Here is a 26626-nt window from a genome sequence, read left to right on the forward strand (position 1 = left end):
ATGTTCTTGAGTGCATGTGACAGACATGTGTTGCAGTCCAGCAAAGGTCAGCATTTTGACCAGGGAGGAAGGTAGGGAACTGCGGTAAAACAAAGAAAACCCAATCCACTGTTGGTGTCCACTTTTAAACAAAAAAATAATCTCAACCTCACTAAATCCAATGATTTACAATGGGAATGTTTTATTTTCACTTTAAAGAACAGATTTTCCAGTTCACTTTAAAATACTGAAATACTCTATAACAATAGTTTTAAATACAAAACAAACCTTCTTCATCTGGCAATTCTTCTGGATTAAGCTCCACCAATTCAAATCCATATTTAATACACCATTGCTGTGCTGCTTGTCTGCTCACCCCTGGAAGATAAAGGATTATTAGATAGTTTAACCACCTTGACTAAACAGAATTCACTCAATTTAAAACTTAGACACTTTAAAGAGTAATTTTTCTTCATATTTTCTGGCAGGATGCACAGTTGAAGGCAACAGATTGAGGCACTGCAGCTTCCACTGTTAAGATTCATTTAGACAATGTGTGTTAATTCTTAGTTCAACAATTGGATGGAGCATCATGCAGAACCTGCCCAAGGTGGAGCAAGCTGGAAATACAAACAGTCTGTCTTTCCAGGCTTAACTCCAACCTGCTTACAATCAAATGGTTTCCATTCCTAGTTAGACTGACTGACTGGGTGTTACAACAAAGCTATGTAACATTAAATGCCTGGTACAACCCAAAAACTAATGAATTCTCAGTATGGTCTAGATTTTCATTTTAATATTCAAACACTGTCTTGCATTGAACATAATATTTTCCTGGCTAGTCTCTTATCCGTTATTCTCCACACACTTTAGCCCCTTCAGAGTTATACTGTCTGTTTCTTACAGCGCATTAAGTCCAATTCATCAACCATCCTGGTTCTCACTGAATTATATTGGCCGCTGATTTAAAACTTTTTTCTTTGTGTACATATTCCCTCATGGCTTTACCTTATCCTCTGTCGGTACATGCAATATTTATTGGTGTTTCTGGGACTGTGTTTTGCAATTTCCCTGTAATTCAGAGAACAAAGATCTGTGATCTTGCCTACAATGTACAATGAAGTGTAATTTGAATAATCAGGACTACTAATCAGGTTTATGACTAAATAGTTCCGACATTTTTACCAGATGTGAGAGATCAAATACAGCATTTGTTTTTGCATGAACTTTTGTGTTCAATTGTTGGTGCAAAGCTTGAGCTCCAACCTGTTCAACCAAAGGCAAGAATGCCACAAACACAACAATAAAATTAATTCCTATTTCAAAATATTGAGGAGTAGAAATTGGTGCAAAACAGATTATCGATGGACCCACAATACAAATGAAGTCTACTGGATGGACAGAACTTTCTGACATTGCCAGTAAAAGGTAAAGATAAAGGCACTATACTCTTTACCAAACCACAGAACTGCTGACTCATTGGAGAGCACCAACTGATGATCATTTAACCTGAAGGTCACCACAACTCAGGTGAAGGGAATGGTTGAGAGAGTCCTTCCTGGTAATTTCACAGTGCAGAAATTGAACCCATGCTTTTGGAGTTACTCCGAATCGTAAACCAGCCATCCAGCCAACTGAGCTAACTAATACTCTAAATTTCTCTACATAAATGATTAGACCATAAGACCGTAAGATATAGGAGCAGAAATTAGGCCAATCAGCTCATCCAGTCTGCCCTGCCATTCAATCATGGCTGAAACATTTCGCAACCCCATTCTCCTGCTTTCTCCCTGTAACCCTTGATCCCCTTCACAATTAATAACCCATTTCCATCTTAAATATACTCAATGACCTGGCCTCCACAGCCTTCTGAGGCAGTGAATGCCATAGATTCACCACACACTAGTTGAAATAGTTTCTCCTTTGTTCTAAAAGGTCTTTCCGTTACTCTAAGGCTGCGCCCTCAGGTCCTAATCTGTCCTACCAATGGAAATATTCTTCCCAACATCCAGTCTGCCCAGGCCTTTCAGTATTCTATAAGCTTCAATTAGAGCCCCCCTCATCCTTCTAAACTGCATCGAGTACAGACCTAGAATCCTCAAGTGTTCCTCATTTGTTAAGCTGTTCATTCCTGGGTCTGTTCTCGTGAATCTTCTCTGAATACACTCCAGGGCTAGTCCATCCTTCCTGAGATATGGGGCTCAAAACTGCGCACAATACTCCAAATGTCATCTGACCAGAGCCTAATAGAGCCTCAGAAGTACATCCCTGCTTTTATATTCAAGTCCTCTCAAAATAAATGTCATCATTGCATTTGCCTTCCTAACTCCTGACTAAATTGCAAGTTTACCTTGAGAGAATTCTGGACTAGAACTCCCATGTCTCTTTGCACTTCAGATTTCTGATTTTTTTTTTCCCCATTTAAAAAACAGCCTATGCCTTTATTCTTCCTACCAAGGTGCATGACCTCACACTTTCCCATGTTGTACTCCATCGGCCTCTTCTTTGCCCACGGTCCAAATCCTTCTGCAGCCTCCCGGTCTCCTCAATGCTACCTATCCCTCTACCTATTTTTGTATCATCTGCAAACTTAGCCAGAATGCCCTCAGTTCCTTCATCTGGATTGTTAATGTATAAAGTGGAAAGTTGTGGTCCCAACACGGAGCCTTGCGGAACACCACTTGTCACCGGCTGCCACCCTGAGAAGGGCCCTTTTATCTGTACTCTGCTTTCTGCCAGACAGCCACGCTTCTATCCATGCTAGCACTTGGCCTCTAACACCATGGGCCATGGTTGTTAAATTTTGTTCTCTCACAGTTAAGTGTGTTAACATTTTTCCAATAGCTCTATCATGTGCTCTTCCCAAAGCTGCCTGCGACAGTCCAGGATTTTGGCAACTTGCCAGTACACTGAGCAAGACAAGCATGACATAAGCAAGCTGCATGACTGTGTCATCCTTTTCCCATTGCAATTTAGATATATTTCCACTTTTAAAAACCTAAAGTGCACTGTCAGGCCAGTTGGGGTCAGTGAATATAATTAATCACAGAATGGAACTGTGAATGTCAGCAGGCAAATCCACTGCCAAGTTCTCTATCAGACTGTCATTTTGGAAAAAAAAGTGCTACAATCAGGCTTGTGCCCCTCCAATAGTGACAGAATTTAAATTCTAACTATTGCATTTGGCCTATTGTGCCTATTAGTGCCATAAGTAACAAAAACAGAAACGGTGGGTGAAACTCAGGAGGTCTGGCAGCATCTATAGGAAGAATCTTTCACATCTGGTGATCTGCTGAGTTTTGCCAACATTAATTTCTAAATTAAAAGTAAAATTCTTCCAACTAGTGGCATGCAGCACTAACATTAATTTCTAAATTAATGTTAGTGCTGCATGCCACTAATTGGAAGAATTATACTTTCATGTACCTTCAGGGAAAGGTTGGATGTACCCTGAAAGATGGAGACATTTAACCTTCAAACAAATAATGCACTTCTTGCCTTCCCCCTCTGTCCTGACAAACAAGCATATGAAGCCCAGGAAATTCAAAAGCAAAACACTACGGATTCTGAAAATCTGAAATAAATACTAAAAGATGCTGGACGTACTGAAGGATTGTGACCTAGAATATTAGCTCCATTTCTCTTTCCATGGATGCTGCGAGACCTGCTAAGTACTTCCAGCATTTTATGTTTTCATTCTAGGCAATTCAAACCCATTGGTTTTCATTTTTCTTAGTCACTTGTGTTTGATCGTTGTTTAAACCTTTGTGGCTCTGAAGGTTTTAAAAAGCTGCTTTTCGTGTCCTTGCATAATTGCCAAGTGTCCTAAATCATACACCTACCAACTACAGCTCAAACTATGTACACAAAAATGGGAACATTCCATTTAAACTTACAGGAGATCCCCAAGAGTTGGGTGGTACATAATTAAGCAGCTCATGAAGATAAAAAAGTGCTTGAGCATTTTGATCTATGGGTGTTATCCCTACATTGCCTGTGTTTTGTTGAGCAGAATACAAAGGAATTTATAGTCCCCTTTGCAAATTTAACTGAAGGTAAATCCAAATTCTGGCTGACAAAAAAAAAGAAACAAATGAACAAATCTCACTGTTATGTTGTATTATTGGAGGTTGGAAAAGTGACAATGCTTCATTTCTTAATTTTCCCTTTTCACATTGTGTGTACATCGATTCATGGATCCAAACATTCCTGGAGTGCAATATGGGTACCAGTAGTTTTGCAAACCTCCCTCAAGTAGGTCAATCCGTGCAATAGTATGGGCAGTGATTGTTTACAGGATATTTGACTGTAAAAAGCACTGGTCAAGCTTAAACCTAATTCCACTTGGAGGCTGAGCATGTGTACCTCCCTGGAAGCGTAAGTGGATACCCTGTTCAGGTCAATGGTCTTCTACTACTAAGGTCACAGATGAGATCAGCAAACACAGCAGAGAATGATGATTAAACCTGTTTCTCCTAGCCTTTATGGCTTTGTACAAAAGAATCCTATGCATTGTATCTATTAAGCCACCTAAATTCAGCACCATTAAACTTTCCACTCAGTTCAATAATGACATTTTACACAATGAAGCACGACAAACAAGCCTCATTTCCCAATAGACTAGCCAGTAATGTTGGAAATTAAATTCATCCAAAAGCCCCAAATTTGTACAGTACTGCATTTAACAACTGAATACAATACCATTGTCTGAAACTCTGTCACACACCAGAATCAAAACCTCAGGGGTCCATTCTTGAGTCAAAGGAAGCCAAGTGGATACTTCATCAAGTCCTGTTTTCTGAGGAAAAAAGTAGAACCCAATGCTAAAAACATCAAAAGGTCAAAGCTGTATATGAAGAAATGTTAACCAAGCAGGCACAGTTATCAACTCTACGCCTTGTCCCAGAATCACATCTAAAATGAGTGACCTCATTAGTACTCCAAACAGGTAAACAAGGAAATGCTCTTCCTAAAAGAGAAGACTCATTCAGGTAAATCCCCAAGGCAGCTTTAAAATTGCAGTAATGTAGAGCAAAAAACCTGGAAACTTTACATCATTACTTGTGGATAAATTGCAAACTGCTGTGAATACGTATGTGCAATTTGTCAGATTGTTTATTATTTAAATTTTCAAGCAATGCTAATTAATGCAGAATGCCTCTTGACAGCTACAACTTTTTCTAAAGTTTTTCATATTTATTGTTTGCATTCTTTAATATGATTGTTCACACTTCTGCTCAGAGAGACACCCTCTTTCCCTTCCCCTTCCCATGCTGCATGGTGTTCAGGGATTTCTGATCTTGCAACAGCAGTGTAGTGTAGAGAGTGCACACCAAATTGGGCAACCTAAGAAGTCAAGAAAAGAAATGCAATTGAAGAATGGCCAGTTTCATGGGTGCAAGGGGTTGGTGTTTTCTGGGAATTTCAGAAACAATGCAGTTATGCGCTCTTTTTTGAAGTTAGTTAAATTAATCCCTATCAAATTCCCAGTGTAGGGTACAGCATTGTGATGAAGCTTCTTCGAGTCAGCATTTAATTATTTTAGTTTAGAAATTCTCAAAACATGGAGCAGTCATGTCATGAATGCCATAGTTAGACAATAAAGTTCCAAAAGGCTGGGTGCTTAAAAGAGAGATAGCTGGGATGTGCCCCCCACTTAACAGTACTCCCCATTACAGCATACCATGTGCAGGCAGACAGGATTAGTTTTGAATGGCACCATGGTTGGCACAGACATGGTGGAGAAAGTGAGGTCTGCAGATGCTGGAGATCAAAGTTGAAACTTTATTGCTGGAACAGCACAGCAGGTCAGGCAGCATCCAGGGAACAGGAGATTCGACGTTTCGGGCACAGGCCCTTCTTCAGGAGAAGGGCCTGTGCCCGAAACGTCGAATCTCCTGTTCCCTGGATGCTGCCTGACCTGCTGTGCTGTTCCAGCAATAAAGTTTCAACAGACATGGTGGGCCAAAGGGCCTGTTCTTGTGCTGTACTGTTCTATGTTCTAGATGTGTTTTCCACACATTACTCTTCCTAATGACAAAACACGTTAACAAGCAAAATAACTCTTCAAAAAAAAACGTAAATCTCGTACCAAGTTGAAACTTCACGAAATTAAAAAATCAGAGTTTGAATCAGTTTAAAGAATGATGCCATTCAAATTGGATGAACTTTGCAATTATACATTAGCAGGAATGTAATTGTGCCGTTTGGTGTGAAAATGAAGGTGTCCTTCACTGCGAATGGTTGAGAGCAAATTGTTTTTATTAAAACGCTTGTGTGGAAAAGCAGTTATCACCTGCCATCAAACTGATCCAACTGGTCTGGGTGTAGGTATAGTTGGAATAATTGTTCTAAAAGAGAACACAGATTTAGAGGAAAGAAAATATAGACTGGAGCAAAACTCGTGACATAAATTCTTGCAATCTTGGCCACAGCAACAATATGATGTTAAAGGGAAATGTCTCACTTAATGGTTCAACTGGTCGAGGCAGTAAGGCCAGGTTGATACCAGGAAAGCCACCTGTCAAGCAAATCCTTCTCAGTCAGGGAGATGGCATGGATGTTAAATTTATCTTTTCATTCCTGACTGGTAGAGAAATGCATGTTCGCGACAACTATCCCTTGACGGTCTACTTGAAAACTCTTGCAAGAACAGCAGTTAGACTCGCACCCACCTCGCCTTGATTCTCCAATCGAGATGACTATGAACACTTAACCTCAGTTCATGTACAAAAAAAATCTATATGGACAAAATACTTGTAAATACCCATGTGCGAGCAAGGGGTCAGTGCTTTCAGGTGAAGTTAGGGAAAATGTTGGCAGAAAAAGGCAAGGCATGTGCACAATATGACAAAGTGCACTCATAAGGATGCAAATCAAATCATAACAAAAGTATCAGTGTTTAATGGAGGTATGATCAGTATAAACAGATTAGTTTCATCAAGTACCCACATACATTCAAAAACAAAGCCCAGGTCATAATACTGGTGTGCAGTAAATATTAAAGTAACCAATATACAAAATAGAGTACTTGGTATGACCCTGAATTATAGTCTAAATATTCTAAATTTACCTTAAATATGGGTGATTTGGTGGAAATGAATTTTACATAGGTTGGATTCAAATATTGCGTATTTATGTCCTCCACTATTTTACTGAACATGGTAAAGATTGGAACAAACTTTACTTGCAGCACAAAACAGAAGTCAAGAGGTCAAGATTCCAGTAATTCTTACCTAGCTTAGATTCCGTTGAAGCTGCTCACTAATACCCGTGTAGTTCAGTAACCAGGATAAGAAAGAAAATTGCACCCAAACAGATAATAAAAATATAATGTTTAAAAAAGGGTTTCCTTACTGTTGTGCTGTCAAAATAAATCAAGAAGGCCTCCACCGAGTCAGCAATCTCCTTTGTCAGGATGAATTTGTTGGGGACCACACACAGGTGAACAGTAGCAGTATAATACTTGTTATCAATAGTCCAGGGATAGGACCGAACTCCATTCCTGTGATCAAAATGTTCAGGAAGGTCACCTCTTCCAATAATATCTAAAAACAAGACAGCAATAAACATAAGTTAATTAGAAAGAGAGAGAAATGGGAGTGGAGGTTAAATTGATGCTGCACTGTTTGTTTGAAGTGCATTTTCATCGATTCAAAGATCCCAACTTTGATTCTAATCCTTCTCAGGTTAGCTGACATCAGTATAGATACTGCAGTGGAAATCAGACCTCCCAATTCTGCAGGATGTGGAAAATAGAGAAGAACTAAGGGTCTATTAACCAGTTTCCAATTTGTGAACCCTAATGGAAGATATGATGTTGCTTTGGATGGCCATTTAGAGATAGAGAACTTAACAGAGTATCAGATCAAAGATCATCAACAGAAAAGGAGCAGACACATTTATTTGGGAAGAGAGAGGAGTGCACTGTTTACTAGACCAGAAAACAAATTGATGAAATTTTGCAGCCCACAAAGGGTACAAGTTCCAAAAATAAAGACATTCATAATTTCTTTCCTGTTTGACCCAATATGTGTCAATTTTCCTTTATAACTGTCAAAAATTAACATTCTTCTTGTATGTAGCTCATTTCATGGTAATAATTCAAATATAACTTTAGACTTTCTCAGCTAGCGCCAAAATGGTACCCAGTTCAGAAATCTAGCATGCTGGGTTTACATAAAAGGATGTAATGCTGTACTACAACATAGTTGCAACAAATATTTAAACTTCAAGTTTATGGACTTTGTTTACCATTTACAATTATAATAAAGATAATTTTGAATGTAATTGCTGAAACTGAAGAATAAGGATTGTGATGCACACGAAACCAAATGTTATGATTGCAGATAATGGCAATACTGGAGAATTCAGATCCCAGAGCAAGACTTGCTCGATTGACTGTATTCTTTTGTTTACAGTACAGGTCAGTGACTGAACAAATTTGCAAAAAGCTGCCAATACACTTGGGAAAAAAAATTAAAGTTGATTATACTGAAGGGAAAACAAGAGCTATATTATACAAGAATTATTGGAATGAAATCATTGCAAATATCAGAAGGAAAGATTCATCCCTTCTAACCCAAAATTAAACCCCTTAGAGGCACTCAAACCTCAGTGCAGGGCCTTTTCAATCTTGACATTATATTTCCTTGTTCAACTGACACGGCTGCAATTGGTTTTCTTTTCAACAAAGTTGTATTCATTCAGTCAATGCAATTCCCTTCAATTAATATCTATTCCAGAGACTTTGAAACAACTAAAGCAGCTCATTATTATTACTGGACCTGGGTTCTTTAAACTCACATCTTCAGCAATCTTGTAGGATGTATTCCTCTATGACTTCTCCACAACTTTGATTCTGAAGTTTTCACCTATTCAAGTCAGGATTTCTCCCCTTCTGTCCTGATTAGTTTCCAAAACAATGATCCAACATCTGCTGCTGGGCATCTTCTCTGAACCAACCCAGTGTCTGGCCCATTTTCTTTCTTTCTTTCCCTTGGTTGTAAACCTCAGTCAACAAACACTTTAGCAATTATCTCCCTGGGGGAGCTTGCTAGTTCTTTAACTAAAATCACATGATTTCTTCAAAATATTGCTTTTAAGTCACAGTTCAAAATTTTGAAGTATTTTTACAGAAAAAGATAAGATAAAACCTTAACAAAACAGAAAACCAAAATTGACACCGTGGGCGGCACGGTGGCACAGTGGTTAGCACTGCTGCCTCACAGCGCTAGAGACCCGGGTTCAATTCCCGCCTCAGGCGACTGACTGTGTGGAGTTTGCACATTCTCCCCGTATCTGCGTGGGTTTCCTCCGGGTGCTCCGGTTTCCTCCCACAGTCCAAAGATGTGCAGGGTCAGGTGAATTGGCCATACTAAATTGCCCGTAGTGTTAGGTAAGGGGTAAATGTAGGGGTATGGGTGGGTTTCGCTTCGGCGGGTCGGTGTGGACTTGTTGGGCCGAAGGGCCTGTTTCCACACTGTAATGTAATGTAATGTAATCTAATCTAATCTAGACTTTTCCTTCAACTGAGAACTTCAATTTCCAAATAATAATGAAGAGCTTTCATCACAACAAACATATGCAAGGCTTTTAAACTCTCCAAGAAAAACAGAACTCTCCAACAATAAAGCAGCTCAATCCTTCAACTCTTATTTAAACGACTGCAAATTTTAAACACCATTCCAAACATGGTTACTTAATGTAATATTGTATTCTGACTACCTGCATAAGCAGTATAAATAAACCACTCTATGTCCGCACATCGTTGCTGTTAACAAAACAGTAACTTGCGTTTACTATTTTACAAAAGGTAGGCAGGGTATCAATTTGCACACCACCTCAAATGTTTGTTTTTGGCTGGAAAGAGGTGCAGAAGCAAAGGGGTTGGAGAGTGGGAGGGAGGGAGGGAGGGGTGTGTGATGGACTGACTCGAAAGACGGCTCACATAGCCAATTAATCAGACTACATTCTGTGCAGTACAGCACCATTTCACCATTCATCTTTAGACAACTAAAGGCAAAAATCAGTTAGCGAAAGGACAGAAAAGCAGAATATTATTGAAATTGATAGAGACTGCAGAGTTATGTGGTACAGAAGGACCTGGGTGCCCTTGTCCAAGAATCAAAGCACGTCAGTATGTAGATACAGCAGGTAATTAGGAAGGCAAATAAACTATTGCCCTTTATTGCAAGGAGGGTAGAATATTAAAAAGTAGGTAAGTCATGCTACAATCGCACGGGGTATTTGCAAGACCATAAACAGACTATGTATAGCTTTAGATACATTACTTAAGGATGGATATACTTGCATGGGAAGCAGTTTAGACAAGGCTCACTAGACTGATTCTTAGGAATGAAGGGTTTGTTTCAGGAGGTAACATTAAGCAGGTTGAGTCTATATTTTCAGAATTCAGAAGAATGAGAGGTGATCTTCAATCATAAAAGTTTCTAAAGGACTTGACAGGATAAATACTGAGAGAATGTATCTCTTATAGGCGAATCTGGAACCATGGGTCACAGTTTCAAAATAAGGGGGCTTCCTATGTAAGAGGCAGCCAGGGAGGAACTTCTCTCCAAGAGGTTTTGAGTGTTTGGAATTTTCTTACTCAGCATGTCAAGGTAACAAAGTGGAGGTAAAGAATGAGGAGGGTTTTAGCAGCAAAGGAGTCTGGTTCTGAAAAAGTCATTTTGGACTCAAAATAGAAAGTGAGGTCTGCAGATGCTGGAGATTAGAGTCAAGAGTATGGTGCTGGAAAAGCACAGCAGATCAGGGAGCATCCGAGGAACAGGAGATTCGATGTTTCGGGTTCTTGGACTCAAAATGTTAAAGTTGTTTCTCTCCAGAAGTGCTGTCAGGCCAGTAGAGTTCCTCCAGCACTTGCTGTTTTTACTTCATTTTTGTTGCTGTATATAGGTACTCAATTCCAGTTGATTATGCCCAAAACATCGACTCTTTTGCTCCTCAGATGCTGCCTGATCTACGGTGCCTTTTCCAGCATCACAGTTTTCAACTCTGACTCTCCAGCATCTGCAGTCCTCACTTTCTCCTAATTACAAGCCAATAATGAACTTTGAATAATCTTATTTTAAACCAGGAGACGGTATACATTCTCTGCTTTCCTTTAATTTGTGACACTGTTCTTTCTAAATTATGGGCCCATGAAAGAGAGTCAATATTTACAGAATATCCTCCAAAAGATCTCAAAACAACAGCGACTAGTGGGGTACTACGGGAATCAGTGCCAGGACTTCATCTATTCACAGTCTATTCAAGATTTAGACGAGGGAATGAAATGTAACGCCTTAAAAATTGCAAATGACACCAAGTTGGGGAGAACAGTGAGCTGTAAGAAGAATAGTGATATTGCAGTGTGGTCCGGACTGGCTGAGTGGGCAAATGCATGGCAGATGTAGTACAAAATGGATAAAGGAGAGGATATCCATATTAGTATAAAAAAATTGGAAGACAGATTATTTTTTGAATGGCTGTGAATCGAGAGAGGGGAATGTTCAACAAGCCCAGGGTGTCCTTGTGCACCGCTCACTGAATGGAAGCGTTCAGGTGCAGGAGGCAGTAAAAGGTGGCAAACTGTATGTTGGCCTTCATTGTGAAAGGATAGGAACAAGGATATCTTGCTGCAATTAGACAGGGCATCGGTGAAGCCACACCTGGAATACTGTGCACAACTTTGGTCCCCTTATCAGAGGAAGGATGCTCTTGCTATAAATGGAGTGCAGCAAAGGTTTACCAAATTGGATTCCTGGGATGGGAATGAGTTGTGTAGGATTGTATTCATTGGAGTTTAGAAGAATGAGGAGGGATCTCATAGAAACCTATAAAAATTCTAAGAGGACTAGACAGGCTAGATGCAGGATGTTCCAGATGGCAGGGGAGACTAGAACCAGGTGTCATAATTTAAAGATAAGGGGTTTGAGGGCTGAGAGAAGGAGACATTTCTTCACCGAGAGAGTTGTGATCCTGTGGAATTCACAGATAGTGGTTGAAGCCAAAGCATTGTGCTTTGAAAAGAGAGAAAAAAAAAGAGGTAGATGTAGCTGTTGTGGCTAAAGGGACACTGGGAAGTGAGGGGAGAGTGGGATTGGGATATTAAGATTGATGACCAGCCATTATCATATTGAACAGCAGAGCAGGCCCTGAGTAGCTGAAAGGCTTAATCCTGCTCCGAACTTCTTTGTCTATGTTTCTATGTAACATAACATTAAACAACTATATGCCTTCTTACTATGTGCACTGTAACAGCAATTTTGCCATCCAGAATGGCCTTGCTCTGTGGCAAATAAAGCAAAACCACAGCAGTCTTCTGTTCATCCTCATCTTGTTTTATACCATAGGTATATTACAGAACCGCTTCCTAAAGGATCAGTCCTGCTGTATAATCCATTTCATGTGCCAAAATTTACAATGCCCACAATGTGGAATAGATTGGAGAGCAAGGGATGACTGCAAACCTAAAAATCATACTTGGCAGCAGTGCCAGGCTCATTCTGATGTTAGAAGACCAATTACGCACATTAGTTATGGCAAAAATGCATTACTACCCTATATGCATGAACTGTGAGATCAGTTCCTTCTCAGACATTTGCACAGTGGAAGAAGCTGACCCAAGCATTTGAAGCTGCTAAATATTCTGTACATTGTAATCAGTGATATTCCCAAGGACACACAGCCATGTATTACAGTTCAAACTATGGCCTGTGGGCATGCAGAGTGCTGGTTATGTCAGCACAAAGACCAGAGGACTCAATTCTATATTCTTTGAACAATGGTTTTCTCCTGGTTGAAGTGTTACTGCAAGTTTGGTTGGGATGGTCCTTAGCACTTCAGCGGTTAAATGCTTGATGTGCTAATATCTGCAGTTCAATACACAACAAATTAATGGTAATATTAACTTCAGTTTTATACATAGCCATGAAAGTCCACAGTTGGAAGCAAAGATCTTGGAAGAAACATGTTGCATATACAGGAGGCAGCATGAATAATGTCTGGGGACCCAGGTTCAAATCCTGTCATTGCAGACTGTGGAATTTGAATTCAATGTAAAATATCTGGAATTAAGAACCTACTGATGACAATGAAACCATTGCTCGATTGTCAGGAAAAACCCATCTCGTTCAATAGTGTTCTTCAGAGAAGGAAATCTGACCAAAACATTAACGCACAAGATAAAGCTGAAGCATTTGCAGCAATCTTCAGCTTGAAATGCCAAGTGGATGATCAGTCTTGGCCCCCTGCTGTGGTCCCCATGATTATAGATACCAATTTGATTCACTTCATGTGATATCAAGAAATGGTTGGAAGCACTGGATACTAGTGAAACTGGATACTGAAAAGACTATGGACCCTGACAACATTCCAGCAATAAATACTGAAGGCTTGTGCTCCAGAACGTGCCGCTCCCTTAGCCAAGTTTTTCCAGTACATTTACAATACTGGCATCTACCTGTGGAAAATTGCCCAGGTATGTCTTGTACACAAAAAACCAGGGCAAATAGATTCCAGTCAATTACCACCCCAATCAGTCTATTCTCAATCATCTGGAAAGTGATGGAAAGTGTCATCAATAGCAATAACTTGGTCAGTGACACCCAGATGGGGTTCCTTCAGGGCCACACAGTTCCTGACCTCATTTTGGCTTTGGTTCAAACATGGACAAAAGTGTTGAATCCAGAGATAAGATGAGAGTGACATTCCTTGACATCAAAGCAGCATTCAACCGAGTGTGGCACCAAGGAGCCCTAGCAAAACTAAAATCTATGGGTATTAGAGGTAAACTCTCTGTTGGTTGGAGTCAAACCTGGTATATAGGAAGACAGTTGTGGTTGTTAGAAGTCATCTCTGCAGGAGTCCCTCAGGGTAGTGACTGAGTCCCAACCATTTCCAGCTGCTTCATCAATGTCTTTCCCTTCATCACGAGGACAGAAGTGGGGATGTTCACTAATGATTGGACAATATTCAGCACCTCACAATATTACTCAGATACTGAAGTACTCCATGTCCAAATGCAACAAGACCTGGGCAATATCTCCACTTAGGCTGAGAACTGGCAAGTATTATTCACACCATACAAATGGCTTACAATTACCATCTTCAATAAGAGACAACTTGACATTGCCTCTTGACATTCGATGGTGTTACCATCACTAAATCACCAAATATCAATATCCTTGGGGTTACCACCTGACCAAAAACTCAGTTGGACTCACCACATAAACACAGTGGCTACAAGGGTAGATCAGTGGCTAGGAATACTGTGGTAAGGAATTCACCTCCTGACTCCCTAAAACCTGTCCATTACCTACAAGGCACAAGTCAGGAGTGTGATAGAATACTCCCCACTTGCCTGGGTGAGTGCAGCTCCAACAACACTCAACAGGCTTGACACCATCCAGAACCAAGCAGCTCACTTGACTGTCACCACTTCCAGAAGTATCCACTCCCTATAGTAGCAGTGTATAATTATCAGCAAGATGCACTGCAGAAATTCAACAAAAGATCCTCAGACAGCACCTTCCAAACCAATGACCACTTCCATCTAGAAGGACAAGGGCAGTAGATACATGGGAAAGTCACCGCCTGCAAGTTTCCCTCGAAGTTACTCATCATCCTGGCTGAAAAATATATCACTGTTCCTGTGTTAAAATCCTGGAATCCCCTTCCTAAAGTCATTGTGGGTCAACCCACAGTATGCAGGCTGCAGCAGTTCAAGAAGGCAGCTCACCACCACCTTCTCAAGGGCAACGAGGGTCAGGCAATAAATATTGGCTCAACCAGTGACCTCCACGTCCCACGAGTGAATAAAAAGAATTCAAACAGAAAATACTTGCTAAATTAAGCAATAAATTTAAAAATAAGTAGTAACATTGTTTCTTATTCGCAGACACAGTAGCATAGGAGCTTCAAACTAGGGAATCTCGACTGGAAAGTCATGAATAAAATGCTTACAGAATGGCTTTCAATTTTGCTCAGGGGTATTTTAATTTAATCATTAGCAACATGTAAATACAAGAGACTATGTATGTACGCTCTAGTACAATCAGAAGGAGACGGCCATTTCCAGCAGCAAAATTTAAACCAGACAGATGGTGACAGATGGTGAAAGAGGCAAACAATGTCATAGAGAATAGCAATGCAAAAGGGAAGAGTCCTGACATGATAGTGGCAGCCTCTTCTTTATTCTCAAACTGCCAAAGAAAAAAAATCTGCAACAATCAAAATAACATAAAAAGAAATAACACAAAATGACCCCAGATTGCTTGAAGAAACAATTTAAATCAACTTGGGAACACCTTAGGAGGTTTTTGACCAAAGATGTCAAAGGAGTCACTCAGTTCATCAATGAGGTTTGAGTGGTTCTGGGTACAGATTTTCTTCCTGTGGGTATGTCAAGTGGTCTTTTGTAAACTAAGACGGTTTTAATAACGATTATAATACAATAATTTAATATTTTAATTAATAGAGTCTCACATAGAAAAGTCTGAAAATTGTTATTTGGGGTTGCCATATGGAAAAAATAGGAATTCCTCAGAGTAGTCTGCAGAGTTATACAGACAAAGTGTAAGAGTTTGTGTGTATTCTAATTTTAAAAATCTGAAAATTATAAATTCCTTTGTGGTTTGTTAATGAGGCAAGAAAGTGACTGCATAAGCACTTCTGGAAAGTGGTTCCATACAATTCAGGCTCCATATATAAAGAAAGGAAACATCTGCCACAAGTTGAATGAAAAGCTCTTTCTGGAGTTCTGTGGCTATACTGCTGATGCTATTCTTCATTGTGCTGCATGCCTACATGTGATTTTGGGCATTTCTCGGAATCTACAAGGACACACAGATTAGGCATTTCTTACAAAAAGTAGTGCCCATTATGAAGTAGGAGATGGATAAAATTTACAACAAAATAGCCCCACTTTCACCAAATTACTTAGTGTGGTGGCTTCAACCTACCACCAAAAATTAAAATCTGTTTTTTTCCAATGTTAAAAATCACACAACACCAGGTTATAGCCCAACAGGTCTATTTGGAAGCACTAGCTTTCAGAATGCCACTCCTTCGTCAGGTGGTTGTACAGGTTAAGATCATGCTCACGGAATTTATAGCCAAAAGGAGCCCAGTGTCGTTGAGATGTGATACAGTAAACGATCTTAGATTAAAACTTTAATCTTTTACAACGGGATATGCTGGTTTCTGTTCTTTAATATGTAAATCCCAGAACTTGTTTTAAAATACATTCAAGATAGTTCAGGGTTTTAAACAATTGGTGTGAAGTCTGTGTGTCCTATTGCTGTGTCAGGCTGACAAACTCTGTATAGTTTTACATGGATTCATATAGTTTGAGCAAAATAAAATGTAATTCTGCAAAAACAAATTGACCTCATAAACTTATGTGTGCGCGTGTAGGAGTGACAGATTGAGTGTGCGTGTGTGGATGTGAGTGCACATGATAGAATGTGTGTGTAAACTTGGTTAAGTGTTTGTGATGAGTCGCCGTAGATAAACAGACAGACAGAGACAGGACATTGCTATCAGCCTCTGCTCAGCCACTCCGAGTTGTTGCTTGTCCTGAAGTCCACCTTGGATGATGGTCACCTAAAGGTCCGAGGCCAAATGTCCCGAAACAGCTGGAGTGTCCCTGGACTGGGAGGGAACACTCCTGCCTGGTCATTGTTGTGCAATGTCCATTCATCCGTTGTCACGGCATCTGTTCGGTCTCGCCAATGACTTAGTTCCTGCTTGATACACTTCAGTCGTCCCAGCATACTTCAATCATCATCAGAATCACATTCGAATGTGAACAGTTCAAAATACTCGTCAACTTTGGAAAGAAACATTTTTATTTTTAAAACAAGCCAGTGGGATATGATACTAAGTTTCCACATTCACCTTACACGTTGTATTTAGTGGTAAAACTATTTCAGATTTTTCTTCCCTTGCCCATGCCAGGGAATGTGTGGAATAGCTAATATTGATGCACCCCATTCATTTGGTGAGTTAGCTCAGCAAACTCATGGGAACTCTATCAAGTCTTGCACCACCTAGACTTGCAACTATATTGCTGTCCCTTCATCGTCATTGGATCAAAATCCTAAAGCTCCCTTTGTACTGGCACTGTCGGTGTACCTGCAACAGAAAAACTTCAATGATTGAAGAATGCAGCTCATCACCACTTAGTGAGATTAACTGATGGACAACAAATTCTGGTCTTGCCCACATCCTATTATAAAATGAAACAGAACTGTTGAGGGTGGTCCTCCTGATATATATTATGATCCTAGACCGTGTCCTAGGACAGCAACATTGATGTACGAGGAGAGACTGAACTGGTTAGGACTGTATTCACTGGAGTTTAGAACAATGATGGGGAATCCCAGAAACTTACAAAATTCTACCAGAATGACACAAGGTAAATGCAAGAATGTTGCTCCTGATAATCAGGAGTCCACATCCAGGAGTCACAGTCTAAGGATATAGGATGGGCCATTTAGGACTTGGGGCAAGAGAAATGTCTTCACCCAGGGACAGTAGTGACCTGTGCAATCCTCTGTCTCAGGCCAAAACATTGAATGTTTTCAAGATGGAGATAAGATATAGTTCTTAGGGATAAAGGAGTCAAAGAGTTTGGGGGGAAAACAGGTACAAGATACAGAGGTGGGTGATCAATCATTATCATACTGAACGGCAGAACAGGCTCAAGAGATCAAATGGTCTACTCCCACCCTCTATGTTCTGTGTTTGCTGTTACAGAACACAATTTCAAAATTTTGTGGATGACTTATAACTTAGTGAGAATGCAATCTGTAAGAAGGATAGTGTGGAACTCTAAAGGACAGACAGGGTCATGGAAGTAGCAGATAAAATGTACTGCAGGAACATGTGAAATGTTTGAGTTTGGTAAGAAGATCGCAGAGAGATAACATAAAATAATGGGCACAATTCTCCGCACTGCCCGGTTCTACCTCCTTCCCAAGATTCACAAGCCTGACCACCCTGGCCGACCCATTGTCTCAGCATGCTCCTGCCCCACTGAACTCATCTCTACCTACCTCGGCACTGTCCTATCCCCCCTAGTCCAGGAACTCCCCACATATGTTCGAGACACCACCCACGCCCTCCACCTCCTCCAAGACTTCCATTTCCCCGGCCCCCAACGCCTCATCTTCACCATGGATATCCAATCCCTCTACACCTCCATCCGCCATGACCAGGGCCTCCAAGCCCTCCGTTTTTTCCTCTCCAGACGTTCCCAACAGTACCCCTCCACCGACACTCTCATTCGTTTGGCCGAACTGGTCCTCACCCTTAACAATTTCTCCTTTGAATCCTCCCACTTCCTCCAGACCAAAGGGGTAGCCATGGGCACACGTATGGGCCCCAGCTATGCCTGTCTCTTTGTTGGCTACGTAGAGCAGTTGATCTTCTGTAATTACACTGGCACCACTCCCCACCTCTTCCTCCGCTACATTGATGACTGCATTGGCGCCACCTCGTGCTCCCGCGAGGAGGTTGAGCAATTCATCAACTTCACCAACACATTCCACCCTGACCTTAAATTTACCTGGACCATCTCTGACACCTCCCTCCCCTTCCTGGACCTCTCCATCTCCATCAGTGACGACCGACTTGACACTGACATTTTCCACAAACCCACCGACTCCCACAGCTACCTGGATTACACCTCTTCCCACCCTGTCTCTTGCAAAAATGCCATCCCGTATTCCCAATTCCTCCGCCTCCGCCGGATCTGCTCCCAGGAGGACCAGTTCCACCATAGAACACACCAGATGGCCTCCTTCTTTAGAGATCGCAATTTCCCTTCCCATGTGGTTAAAGATGCCCTCCAACGCATCTTGTCCACATCCCGCACCTCCGCCCTCAGACCCAACCCCTCCGACCGCAACAAGTACAGAACGCCCCTGGTGCTCACCTTCCACCCTACCAACCTTCGCATAAAGCAAATCATCCGCCGACATTTCCGCCACCTCCAAACAGACCCCACCACCAGGGATATATTTCCCTCCCCACCCCTCTCCGCCTTCCGTAAAGACCGTTCCCTCCGTGACTACCTGGTCAGGTCCATGCCCCCCTACGACACACCCTCCCATCCTGGCACTTTCCCCTGCCACCGCAGGAACTGTAAAACCTGTGCCCACACCTCCTCCCTCACCTCCATCCAAGGCCCTAAAGGAGCCTTCCACATCTATCAAAGTTTTACCTGCACATCCACTAATATCATTTATTGTATCCGTTGCTCCCGATGCGGTCTCCTCTACATTGGGGAGACTGGGCGCCTCCCAGCAGAGCGCTTTAGGGAACATCTCAGAGACACCACGGGGCAATCAACCAAATCGCCCCGTGGCTCAACATTTCAACTCCCCCTCCCACTCTGCCGAGGATTTGGAGGTGCTGGGCCTCCTCCACCGCCCCCTCACCACCAGACGCATGGAAGAAGAAGGCCTCATCTTCCGCCTCGGAACACTTCAACCCCAGGGCATCAAGGTGGATTTCAAGTTTCCTCATTTCCCCTTCCCCCACCTCATCCTAGTTTCTAACCTCCAGCAACACGATCCCCTGACTTGTCCGACCTGCCCAGCTCCTTTTCCACCTATCCACTCCACCCTCTCCTCCCTGACCTATCACCTTCATCTCCTTCCCCACTGACCTATTGTACTCTATGCTACTCTCTCCCCACCCCCACCCTCCTCTAGCTTATCTCTCCACGCTTCAGGCTCTCTGCCTTTATTCCTGATGAAGGGCTTTTGCCCGAAACGTCGATTTTGCCTGTCCTCGGATGCTGCCTGAATTGCTGTGCTCTTCCAGCACCACTGATCCAGAATCTGGTTTCCAGCATCTGCAGTCATTGTTTTTACCACAATTCTAAAGAGCTGAGACACCATTTGATATGTGGGATTAATGATGTAGCCATGCAAAAGCACCCACTAGCTGAAGCCCAACTGGACTTCAAACAGGTATGGGAACTAGCTGCGTCATTAGTTAAATGAGGCATATGGAGCATGAGTTGCAGGGTATTTTGATGGAAGTGAATACCCTCAGCAGTCCGACTGAGCTTGAACAACACTACTGGAGTGAAAGCAATTGCATAGCCTCACTCTGGACATATCCTGAAAGGAGGTGATCAGGTCAGCCCATAGCAAAGCCCTAAAACAAAGCCGAGCTTCGCTCATACGGTTAAAATTTTCTTCAGGATGCAGGCGAGCAAGCGATTGTAGTTGCTGCACGTGGACTCGAGACAACAAGAGAGTCCTACTAGACCTGAACTGAGAAAGAACTCATAGGCCAGAATTCAGGACTCCAGCTACATCTAGTTCAGAATAGTTAAATTGATTAACAACATCTAAAATCAGAACTAATCAAAATAAACGCCTGGTTAAATGGTCACCTGGTTCTAATGGAGATTAATACCGACATGGCTGTTTGTGATCAAAGATCTAGTCTTTAACAAAATTTGTGCTGGACTTTTAAGTTTGTACAAGACCTTGGCTAGACAGGAAAATCTATACAGAGAAACCTTTACAGATCAAGGGTACAACTTCCATTCTGGACTTGTATAAGAAGCAGCTAGTTCAGTTAGCACTGACTGTTCTAAAAGGCTCAGGCTGAAGCCTGATGGGGCAAAGTTGGTTGAGAAAGATCCACATGTTTTGATTAGAAATTAGCTGCCTGATGTAAGTCCTAATTAAATACCCAGATGTTTTTCAGTTTGGTCCAGAGACGACCAAAGGAGGCAAGGCATGTTGACCAGGAAGCAACTCCACGATTCTGCAAGGCCCGTCCAGTGCCATTTGCCTTACAGAAATCAGAAGGCTGGAAAATGAAGGAATCATCAAACCAATCCAGTTTGCAAAATGGGCAGCACCAGTTGTACCAATTGTGAAGCCCAGCCAGTCGGTTGGCCATTGTGGAGATTTTAAACAAACTGTAAACTGCTTTTCACAAATGAATAAAAACCCAATCCCTCACTTAGAGCATTTGCACTCAAAGCTGGCAGGGGAGCTGTGCTTCATGAAGTTGGACATGAGTGATGCAAACTTGCTTTTGCAGTTCGATGAAGATTCCCAGAAGTATGCAAAAAAAAAAAATGAATATTCCTAATGGCATGCTAGTAACAGGGAAAACCAATAAAAGAGCACTTAGAACTTACATAGTCCTTAAACATTTCTCCCAGGTGAGCATGAGCATTAGAAGGAAGAAATGTGTATTCCATGCACCCCAAGTGACCTACTTGGGCTACAGAGTCGATAAGACCAGTATATACCAATTGGAAGATAAAGTGAGGGTGATCAAAGATGCCCCAGCTTCCACATCTGCAGCAGAGCTTCAATCTTTCCTCTCGGCTGGTGAATTATTACAGAAAGTTCATACATAACCTGGTCTCCATCCTGGCACCTTTACATCAACTCTTAAGTGTCAGCTTTGAAAATGGTCATGTAGCCAAGCCACACTTTTCAGGCAAGTGAAGAAACAGCTATCAGCCTCTATGATGTTGGCACACTATCATCATGTCATGCTTCCCCATATGGCACTGGGATAGTATTAGCTCACAGCTGGCCCACTGGAGAGGAAAGCCCAATAGTGTATGCATCCAGGGTTGTCACAACCCAAACCAAAATCTTTCTGGGCCTAGAGAGACCAGATCACAGAAAAGGACAGCATATTATTATGGGGAGCAAGAGTGATTCACCCAAACAAAGGTTGCTGCCAGACACTGGCTGAAAGTGAGGACTGCAGATGCTGGAGATCAGAGCTTACAAATGTGTTGCTGGAAAAGCGCAGGTCAGGCAGCATCAAAGGAGCAGGAGAAGGGCTTATGCCAAAAACGTCGATTCTCCTGCTCCTTTGATGCTGCCTGACCTGCTGTGCTTTTCCAGCAACACATTTTTAGACACTGACTGAATCCACCATAGTCAGTTTTGAGTGTCCAAAATGAAGATATCAGCCAGAAATTATACCTGGTGGCCAAGACTGGATGCAGACATAGACATGATAGTGGGGCAGTGACCTACTGTTATTAAGCTGGCCCTTTTACTAAAAGCTGTTCCTTTTCTCAAGGATATGGTGTCCTTGATGTTTTTCAAGATAGATCTTAAAACAGTTCAGGCTCCGAATCAGCTGGGTTGGTACCGAAATGAAAAGAGTATTGGAAGGCCTTTTTGTTTATACGTAAACAGATGAGACTTTAGGCTACAGCCTTCATGTTTTAGAAGTAACCTGTATAATGAAAGGGGAGCAGTCAGTCTTGGAAGCTGAATTCTTGTTGTTAGTCTTGTTTTGAGTCAGAAAGTGAGGTCTGCAGATGCTGGAGATCAAAGTTGAAACTTTATTGCTGGAACAGCACAGCAGGTCAGGCAGCATCCAGCGAACAGGAGATTCGACATTTCGGGCACAGGCCCTTCTTCAGGAATGAGCAGAGAGTGATCAGCAGGAGAAGATAAAAGGTAGGGAGGAGGGACTTGGAGGAGGGGCGTTGGAAATGTGATAGGTGGAAAGAGGTCAAGGTGAGGGTGATAGGTCGGAGTAGGATGGAGGCGGAGAGGTCAAGAAGAAGACTGCAGGTCAGGAAGGCGGTGCCGGGCTGGAGGGATTCGGCTGAGACAAGGTGGGGGGAGGGGGGGATGAAGAAACTGGTGAAGTCCAAGTTCATCCCCTGCGGTTGGAGGGTTCCCAGTCGGAAGATAAGACGCTCCTCCTCCGACCGTCGCGTTGTTGTGGTTTGGCGGTGGATGAGTCCAATGACCTGCATATCCTCGGTGGAGTGGGAGGGGGAGTTGAAATGCTGTGCTACAGGTTGGTTGGGTTGGTTCGTCCGGGTGGCCCAGAGGTGCTCTCTGAATCGCTCCGCAAGTAGGCGGCCTGTCTCCCCAATATAGAGGAGGCCACACCGGCTGCAGCGGATGCAGTAGATGATGTGGGTGGAGGTGCAGGTGAATCTGTGGCGGATATGGAAGTTTCCTTTGGGGCCTTGGAGAGAAGTGAGGGGGGAGGTGTGGGCGCAAGTGTTGCACCTCCTGCAAGGGAAGGTGCCGGGAGTGGAGGTTGGGTCGGTGGGGGGTGTGGATCTGACAAGGGAGTCGCGGAGGGAGTGGTCTCTACGGAAAGCTGATAGGGGAGGGGAGGGAAATATATCCTTGGTGCTGGGGTCTGTTTGGAGATGGCGGAAGTGACGGCGGATGATGCGCTGTACATGGCGGAAGTGACGGCGGATGATGCGCTGTACATGAGTCAGTTCAGCAGTGGAGCAGTGGGGGAAAAGGCTGCTAAAAACTCTCTCCTTTTCCACTTCTAACTTGGGTCTGTAACCATCTTCTTAAGTTTTACTCTATATTTAAGGGGTTTGTTTATTGGGACAGTTGGGTATTTTCAGAACAGGAAATGTGTTGCTGGAAAAGCGCAGGTCAGGCAGCATCCAGGGAACAGGAGAATCGACGTTTCGGGCATAAGCCCTTCTTCAGGAATGAGGAAAGTTTGTCCAGCAGGCTAAGATAAAAGGTAGGGAGGAGGGACTTGGGGGAGGGGCGTCGGAAATGTGATAGGTGGAAAGAGGTCAAGGTGAGGGTGATAGGTCAGACTGGGGTGGGGGCGGAGAGGTCGGGAAGAAGATTGCAGGTTAGGAAGGCGGTGCTGAATTCGATGGATTTGACTGAGACAGGGTGGGGGGAGGGGAAATGAGGAAACTGGTGAAATCCGAGTTCATCCCTTGTGGTTGGAGGGTTCCTAGCCGGAAGATGAGGCGTTCTTCCTCCAACCGTCGTTTTGTTGTGGTCGGACGATGGAGGAGTCCAAAGACCTGCATATCCTTGGTGGAGTGGGAGGGGGAATTGAAATGTTGAGCTACAGGGTGGTTGGGTTGGTTGGTCCGGGTGTCCCAGAGGTGTTCTCTGAAACGCTCCGCAAGTAGCCGGCCTGTCTCCCCAATATAGAGGAGGCCACATTGGGTGCAGAGGATGCAATAGATGATGTGTGTGGAGGTGCAGGTGAATCTGTGGCGGATATGAAAGTTTCCTTTGGGGCCTTGGAGGGAGATGAGGGGGGAGGTGTGGGCGCAAGTCTTGCATCCCCTGCGGTTGCAGGGGAAGGTGCCGGGAGTGGAGGTTGGGTTGGTGGGGGGTGTGGATCTGACGAGGGAGTCACGGAGGGAGTGGTCTTTACGGAATGCTGATAGGGGAGGGGAGGGAAATATATTCTTTGTGGTGGGGTCCGTTTGGAGGTAGCGGAAATGACGGCGGATGATGCGCTGTACATGGAGATTGGTGGGGTGGTAGGTGAGGACCAGTGGGGTTCTGTCCTGGTGGCAGTTGGAGGGGCGGGCTCAAGGGCGGAGGATCGGGAAGTGGAAGAGATGCGGTGGAGGGCATCGTCGACCACGTCGGGGGGGGAAATTGCGGTCCTTGAAGAAGGAGGCCATCTGGGTTGTGTGTTTTTGGAACTGGTCCTCCTGGGAGCAGATGCGGCGGAGACGAAGGAATTGGGAGAATGGGATGGCGTTTTTACAGGGGGCAGGATGGGAGGAGGTGTAGTCCAGGTAGGAGTCGGTCGGTTTGTAGTAGATGTCCGTGTTGATTCGGTCGCCTGAGATAGAAATAGAAAGGTCGAGGAAGGAGGGAGGAATCTGAGACTGTCCAGATGAATTTGAGGTCGGGGTGGAAAGTGTTGGTGAAGTGGATGAACTGTTCAACCTCCTCGTGGGAGCACGAGGCGGCGCCGATACAGTCATCGATGTAGCGGAGGAAAAGGTGGGGGGTGGGGCCAGTGTAGTTGCGGAAGATGGATTGTTCCACATATCCTACGAAGAGGCAGGCATAGCTGGGGCCCATGCAGGTGCCCATGGCTACTCCTTTCGTTTGGAGGAAGTGGGAGGATTGGAAAGAGAAGTTTCCACCTAGGAACCCTCCAACCACAAGGGATGAACTCGGATTTCACCAGTTTCCTCATTTCCCCTCCCCCCACCCTGTCTCAGTCAAATCCATCGAATTCAGCACCGCCTTCCTAACCTGCAATCTTCTTCCCGACCTCTCCGCCCCCACCCCAGTCTGACCTATCACCCTCACCTTGACCTCTTTCCACCTATCACATTTCCGACGCCCCTCCCCCAAGTCCCTCCTCCCTACCTTTTATCTTAGCCTGCTGGACAAACTTTCCTCATTCCTGAAGAAGGGCTTATGCCCGAAACGTCGATTCTCCTGTTCCCTGGATGCTGCCTGACCTGCTGCGCTTTTCCAGCAACACATTTCCAGCTCTGATCTCCAGCATCTGCAGACCTCACTTTCTCCTCTATTTTCAGAACAGCATAGTTAAGCCTAGTTTGGATAGACAGAGTTCTGTGGGTAATCTATATAATGTTTTTTTGTGTTTCATTCCGTAATTTAGTGAATACATTTGTCTGTTTTAAAACCGGGTAGTCAATCTAGCTAACTTACACTGGATAATTTTCACTGTACACTTACTGAAACAAATAGCAAAGTTACAGTCTGGACTACCTGCTTAAAAATGTTGAGTGGTCTGGCCTAATCCATAACACCAGAGTGCCAACAAAGGACAAAAATTACCACCAGTATCTCCCCCACATTCATGGGAATGGCTTGGTAAGCCCTGTACTTGGTTCCATGTCGACTATGCTGGTCCTTTCATGGGTTCAATGCTCCTAGTCATTGTGGATGCCCACTCAAAGGACTGGACCTACATAGTGACAAAAGTAGAAAAACTGAGCATCTTTTGCAATACACAGATTCCCAGAAATATTGGGCACAGATAACAGGCCACTGTTTGCCAGCAGGGAATTTGAGAATTTCCAAAAGTCGAATGGTAGTTGACATACAAAGACAGTTCCATACCATGCATCATCTGATGGTGGCATAAAGAGCAATGCAAACTTTGAAGGCAGGCATAAAGAAACAGTCTACAGCTTCACTAGATACCAAGCTGTCACAGTTCCTATTTGTTTATAGGACCACCCCTTTTACAACTACAAGGATAGCTCTAGCAGAGTTGCTAATGGGGAGAAGACTCTGCACCAGGTTAAATCTGACCTTCACAGACAGACAGGGAAGGGAGCAGGAGAAGGGTGAAACGGTATTTAGAACACCAATGCCGCACACAAGACTCCGCGATGAGAGACGGTTTACTTCAGGGGATAAAGTTTGGTGTCGGAACAATGGGCATGTCCCTGCATAAGTAATAAGTATGGTCAATGTGGGGTCAGGCCCAGTGATGTTTAAGTTTTTTTGGTAGGTGCAACAGTCCTGAACAAGCACATGGACCATATGAAAGCTACAAATTCACTAACGATGTGGGAGCACAACATGCCCAGTTCCTCGACAGCCTTTCCAACCATTCCAGAACCTGTGGGTTCTCCCTCTCTGTCAAGCATTGAAGATACCTTGGAAGCTGAGATAGACACTGTGGATGTTGCTGTCTTGTCACCTAAAGAGGGGAATGAATTTCTTCTGAGATGCTCTGGTCCCAAGAGGCATGCTGCTGGCTGTTACATACTGCCCAAACCAAAAGGCAGAATTGAAGGAACCTGACCCGGAGTGCTAAAATCCCCCAGGAGGAGTCACAAAAAAAAACTGGCTTATGTCGTCAGATTCAGAGGGGGAGACCTGTAGTGATTGTA

General features: G+C 43.3%; 1 protein-coding gene across 2 annotated transcripts in view; it reads right to left on the reverse strand.

Annotated features, from left to right (window-relative positions):
• Positions 1-26626, reverse strand: part of aagab (alpha and gamma adaptin binding protein) — a 46574-nt gene that overhangs the window by 8504 nt on the left and 11444 nt on the right. For both annotated transcript variants that reach the window (XM_043677178.2, XM_043677179.2), the window contains exons 2-4: positions 7336-7526; positions 4681-4777; positions 268-357 (exon numbers count right to left, since the gene is read on the reverse strand). In XM_043677178.2, coding sequence (XP_043533113.2) covers positions 268-357; positions 4681-4777; positions 7336-7526 — 378 coding nt within the window. The remainder of the gene's footprint in view (positions 1-267; positions 358-4680; positions 4778-7335; positions 7527-26626) is intronic.

Source organism: Chiloscyllium plagiosum, unplaced genomic scaffold (assembly GCF_037043375.1).
Source record: "Chiloscyllium plagiosum isolate Xiang-an unplaced genomic scaffold, Cpla_swu_hap1 HiC_scaffold_39, whole genome shotgun sequence".
Taxonomy (NCBI): domain Eukaryota; kingdom Metazoa; phylum Chordata; class Chondrichthyes; order Orectolobiformes; family Hemiscylliidae; genus Chiloscyllium; species Chiloscyllium plagiosum.